The sequence below is a fragment of the Triturus cristatus genome, chromosome 9 (genome assembly GCF_964204655.1).
Source record: "Triturus cristatus chromosome 9, aTriCri1.1, whole genome shotgun sequence".
NCBI classification, from domain to species: Eukaryota; Metazoa; Chordata; class Amphibia; order Caudata; family Salamandridae; genus Triturus; species Triturus cristatus.
Window position 1 is genome coordinate 487,828,266 of NC_140592.1, and position 6,125 is coordinate 487,834,390.

Sequence of the window (6,125 nt, forward strand, 5' to 3'; positions counted from 1 at the left end):
GTGCACTCTTCCACACGCACTCAGAACATGTACAGCGCATGCAGCAGTGCAACGTGTGCCTTGAGAATTCATAAGTTGTCATAGCATAACGGATGAACTCAAAGTTGGAAAATATGCTCTTGTTTGTCACTGACACTAACTTTTCCCTGTGAGGGATGTTAGTTTCAGTTTGGGGATTTACACTTCAGGGGACCTCCAATATGACCCGTGAGACCGTTGCTGAGGTGACGTGCTCGCCAGGCCCCTAGGTGGCATCTCATGAATTGGCCTCCGGTGCTGAGTTTAATGACTGGTGGGGGATGGGCAGGGGAAGGAGTCAGAGGAGTGCTGAACCTCATGGTGGCCCTTGCTGCTGACAAGTTCTTTGCCACGGTTTCTTGCTTTACTACCAGACTTCCAACAGATTTCTATAGATCTTTAACACTCGGCAAGGTGTGCTATTTTTGGGAAGGAAAGTGTGTGGAAGCTCCAGAAATAGGACCTCAAGGGACTGAACTATGGCAGAAAAGAGATAGGAACCAGGGAAGGACATGGAGAAAACTGTTTCAACTAGCCAGCTTGGTAGAACCTCTAGCAGAGATTCTGCTCCACTATGCTGTATGAACTCCTCCTTTCCATGAGGCTCTGCATTAGGCTGTGGTTATGGCAGTAACTATGTCACTGTGCCCTACAAAATATCACTCCCCACTAGGTTTCCATGTGGTCTCACAGAAGGCTGCGACTGGTCTTTTCGACCTCCACTTTGAGGTTTCCCTTCCCACAGTCACTCCCGCTTGGAACCCTTTTTGAAACTTTTGAGGCCTAATTGCAACTGAGAGTAGCAGCTTCTCTACCGTGGGAAAGAACTAGTGGCATCCATGGTGAATGAGCACTTCTCTATCACTTTTGCCACACCACCAGCGCCATGGTAAGGCAACCTGCTAAAAAACATAAAAAATTGTGCTCTGCAAATCCGGTCCAGCAGCTAAATACTGGACTAATAGAGAGTGGGTCAGGTTTGTGACCACTGATTTAAAGGTGGCTTAAAAGCAAAGTCGGTCAGCTCTTTGTGCACTGCTTTGTGCTATATATTGCATTCTCATACCAGTTCAGATTTTTACCTCAAAGTTCACATACGTTATCTCAAATCAGAACCATTATGAATTCATCATATAAAAAATCTGTACCCTACCTTTTGCGAGGTAGCTGTTTTCCTGGACATTGTCAGCCCATCAACTGGGTTCAGTGCTTCCCGTTCCATGGCAGGGCTTGATCTACTTTGTCCCACCGGGGCTACCATCCTCTTGCAACCTGTCTCCTGTGGTTGCTGATTACCTGTGGACATATCTTTGCTAAAGTCTGTCTTCATTTGACGCCCAAGCTGGCTTACACGCTGTGGCAGCTTACAAACTGAAACATCCTCAGAGGAGGTAGTCTTCCTCTGTATGCCAAACTGGTTGTTCTGCCGCAGTGAATGGTGACTGAGTATATCACCCTCTGATATTTCCCTGTTGTAATACCTGCTTTTGTTCTTGTCCAGTGTTTGCCCTAGCTCAGCAGTCTTGGCCTGATCTGGACGCCCACGTTGCCAGGTCGGCAGTGAGTTGCGTACAGGACTGGTGCTTTCCTCTCTGCGCCTCACTGGCCCTGGACTTGCCTGCTGCCGAGGTGACCTGGAGCCAGAATTGGCAGTGCGCTGACGGCTACCACCGCTATACCATGACAGGGAAGGTGCACTAGACACAGAGCAGCTGTCTGGAGAGGTGCACATTCTTCTTGATGGCCTGAAGTGACTTGTACCCTCTTTTTGTATGGCCTGTAGGTTTTCAGGGATGGAACCAGTAGAGCTCCCTCTGCTCTTGGAGTCTTTAGATCCAGAGCTGTCAGTGCTTGAGCTCTGGTGCTTTTTCCTGTGCGTGCTGGGACTTAGCTGTTGCTGTTTCAGACCCAGAGAACTAAGGCGTGATGGGCTCAGCACTTGCCTGGTTATCTCGTTTAAGAACATAGAAAACCTCTGCTTCTCTTCCATGTATCTCTTCTTCATTCCTGCTTGATCCGAGGACTGACCCTCCTTTCCTCTGTCTGTCTCCTTCCAGGCATCTTTGCGACATCCCTGGCCTTCTTCTTGTGTCTTTCTTGTGAGTGGTGCAACTTTGCCCACTGACTTTGCAGTGATGGCCTCCATTGACTTCGCTTTCCGGATCATATCCGTCCTTGGGCTTTGCCCAATCTTCAGGATTCCCTTACCTGTTGAACGCACTGTAAGGTGCCTGGGATACCTCTGAGGTACCACCACCTCAGCTTGCTTGTTGCTGGATAAGCTACCTTCCCTGCTGGTTGCTTTGTGCAGCGGCAGCTCATCTTTCAATCTTTGACTTCTGTGGGCCAGTCGATCCACACTTTTGCTGTGCATTCGGCTGAGTTCAGGGCTCTCCTGAAACCTTTGGCCATCCTTGTGGAAGGCGAGCCCTTGGCCACTAAGGTCGACACAGGACTTCGAGTGCTGGGCTGGAAGAAGGGAGCTAGGCACCAGGAAAGCCTCTTGTTCGATGCTGGCTTCTGAAGACCAAGGAGAGGAAGACCAGGCAGAGGAAGAAGAGGGTGAGGAGGATGCTGTAGTGAAGAGCTCAGACCTGGCCCAGCGGCGTTCCTGGGAGGGCGAGATACTCTTCTTGTCCTCCTTCACGGGTCTTTCCTGCTGAAGAGGCGTAAAGAACTTCTCCATCACCTCACGTTTCCCTACGGGCAAATTGCTACTGTCCAGGTTCTCCCAGAGCACAGGAGAGAAACGCCCAGCTTTCCCTTGAGCGTTCTGGTATGAATTTCGATGGATTGCAAATCCACTCATACTTGGCTGTCAGCCCAGCGCTGCGCTACAGACAGCAGTTCCATCCTTCTGGCTTTCATCCCCATGGACGTCACAAAACAAAACTGAGTTCTTGCCCAGTCTGCCTGACATTAAATGATCTGACGCTGCAATGGGAGTAACTAAACACCAATACTTGGATGGTTATTGGATCTGAAAGTGCAGTCATGCAAACTAGTTTTCCCTTGGGCAGGAACAGCAGAAGCAGAAGGGCGGATTTTTGTTAACATCTCTGTATACTCCCATGCATGAAAAAATTCAACCTTGTCCAAAGGATTTTTCCATATTCAATATTTGTTTTATAAATTACGCAACTGTTGCTCAGATGAAACTATTTAGGTTTGTTGCGGGTCCAAGCATACATAGTTCAGAAATATATCTACAATAGGTGTATTGGATTCTCGATGAATTGACGGTGTAACTGTAGGAGAGCATTCTGACCTTTTTGAGGCTCATTAGGTCGATGTAGTTGCCACCCGTTCGAAGTAATGAAACTGAAGGAGCAGTCAACCTGAATTAATTTCAATTTTCTGGTGAGTGAGTAAATAGGGAGAAATTATCAACTGGAAAATAAGATGGAACGCGCCACTGCAATCCTATCTTTTGCAAACAATAGCAATATATAGAAGTATTAGCACCGAGACATTAAGATTTCACTCCAATACAGGGGATGCCATTCTGGAGTATTCCTTTGTTCATTCATGAATAGCTGTTTTTTTCTGGGCTTAGCCAAGAAATAAATTAACACTTACACGGTGCTCTAGAAAATACTAAAAAACAATCACATTACATTTTTATCCAAATAAAGCACATTTGGTTACAAACTAAACCTACATAATCAAAAAACATAAAGATAACAAATCTATCATTTGAAGCTTACCGCGGACCGCAAGTTAGGCATATTAATGCAGGATGAACATAATGAACATTAAACCATATATAATAGTTATCAACCGAGGAAGTGCTACTAGCGTGTACAATTCTGAGGGTAATATTGAAAACCATTTCAATACTTATAAGATGTTTCCTCTTTTTTCATGCTCATGTTTTACATCAGAATTAATTTATGTATGAGAGTACTACCAAACCAACATAATACAAGCTCCACTCTGTAAGTTGTCAGCAAATGTTGACGTAGTTAAAAAACAAGAATTGTCAAACTTTTTCGCTCAGACTGGTAGGGACAAATAGAAGAGATTGGAAAAGAAGGATTAACAATCTATTGTATAGTACCCTAAAATGTGAGCACCAAATCTGAATTTAGGCGCACAGAGTTGGGTGCTGGAGGATGGATAACATTCACACTTTTCACAGACCATGGCGACCTTGTAATACAAAAGGTAGAACCATACTGCTCAGGTAGGCACTATCAGAAGTGATGACTTCATTTTCACCATAAAAAAGAGATTTGATTATTTGATATGTACGTTTGTTAGGTTATTGTACTTCTTACAGCCCAGTAGCTGTAATAAATGTATGTATGGATACGTTTAACTCACAATTAAGTGGGTGAACCACCATACATTAAGAGGTTAAGCAGAGTAAATCTGTAAATTGCTGCTTCTGTATTAGTCCAAAAGAGAAAGGCGCAATTGTCCAACGATCTAAAGAAAGGATATTTTATTTTTCCTTGAGAGCAATAATTGGGGTTCATACAGAAAAGATAGCAATAAAAAGTGATTTCAACTGGAATTCATGACAAGACACAAGACAATATTTTTTACTTGAGAAATATTTTGTGGAGTTAAAATTGCAGAGTAGAACCACCAAACCTTTTATTGAAGAGAACAGTAAACTGAACCATGCTGTTAACTGTTCCACTGGAAGACTTACTCATGCAAAATCTTGTAGCTTGTGTTTTGCCATTATAAGAATGGGCCTGCAAGTCTCAACATGCGTGGTTGCAATGGTTTGAAACACAGAACTACAGGAATGCCAACCTCATTACATGGGGCCAACTATGACTGTGATATGAAGTTAGGGTTCTCAACTTGGCTCCTGGTGGTTGCACTATCCCTTTATGGATATTACAGCAAACCTCCCATCAGAATATAAACAATTTCTCTAAGTGGCACATACAGAAAATAAATTGCATTGATTCTCAATGAAAAGGATGAGAAAGTCTGGTGTTAGGAGAGCAATTAACCCTTTCTCTCCTGGACAGACGGTGCAACAGTTCTCAGACCTCACAATTCAACTCCTTCCTACTGCATGCACAAAATCTCACAAATATATAGCGCACCAGTGATCAAGCTGACCATTGGCTTTGAAAGCATAAGCCCCCCCTTCTGCAACTGGTTTTACCGAAGCGCATATCATTATACAGCAGTACTTGAATCTTGTCTTGTGAATCATGCCTCCTGGCCGATGGTTAAGACTTTTTCTGATCTTTCTTTTGTACAGAGCCTCCCCAAAGCCGAGCACACCGAGTTATCAGACATGAGAGCATCCAAACTCCCAGATCTGGTTACATTAGATGCTCTCCAGAGGATACCTCCATGTCTTTTGGGATACTCTTTGCTCTCACCCGACACTTGTCCTTCTAACCATTGTCCTCAGCTAATCACCCACTCCTCACTTTTCCTAGACCTCACTGTGACCGATTTTCTTACAGCGCCACTCAATGCCCCACTCGTTCAGAATGCTCTCCGGCTTCCCACCAGTATCATTCCTTCCACACCAGCCTTTAAAGGTGCTCTCAAGTCTCATCTCCTCAGTAGTGAGTCACACTTTCAACAGTTTCACGCTCCCATACCATCACCACCCTCCCCATACCAACCCTCTCCAGCCAGCCTATAGTAATTAACACCAGTATCTATGTACTACATGCAAGATAGGTGTTATCTTAAGGTTTATATTGTCTTGTGTACACCTTTCACTCGGAATTCACAATACTCACCCAAGCTGTTTGTGTTCTTATGAACTGTTTCCTTTGTAATGTACGGAGTTTCTTGTAGAATTTATGTGGTTGAATTAAAAAATAAAAGGGTGCTCTGGGGCGCAATCTACGTTCTCTACATGGAATTTATGTAACCAGGGAGGAGGTGAGCTATCTGGAATGGGGTGTAATTATAAAGGACAAAGAAAAGGTATGGGATTGTCCTGCAACATTAAAGGGGACATGGAATGTCAGATGCACTTTATCCTATGGTGATTTATTTTGGCTCTTTGTAACCTTATCCCACTTAAATACAATATCTGTCTGTACATTCTCCAGAAAAAAATTCTGAGAGATGAGGTTGAAATTGGAAGAGAAACCAGTAAGTGGTAGTGAGATGGA

At 44.2% G+C, this 6,125-nt stretch overlaps 1 protein-coding gene across 1 annotated transcript in view; it reads right to left on the reverse strand.

Moving 5' to 3' along the window:
• The window catches only part of LOC146798184 (uncharacterized), a 116,768-nt gene extending 113,884 nt beyond the window's left edge, over positions 1 to 2,884 (reverse strand). Inside the window, exon 1 of the mRNA XM_085625456.1 lies at positions 1,172 to 2,884. Within this exon, the coding sequence (XP_085481582.1) occupies positions 1,172 to 2,827 (1,656 nt within the window). The 5' untranslated portion in view covers positions 2,828 to 2,884. The remainder of the gene's footprint in view (positions 1 to 1,171) is intronic.
• Between the last annotated feature and the right edge of the window lie 3,241 nt (positions 2,885 to 6,125).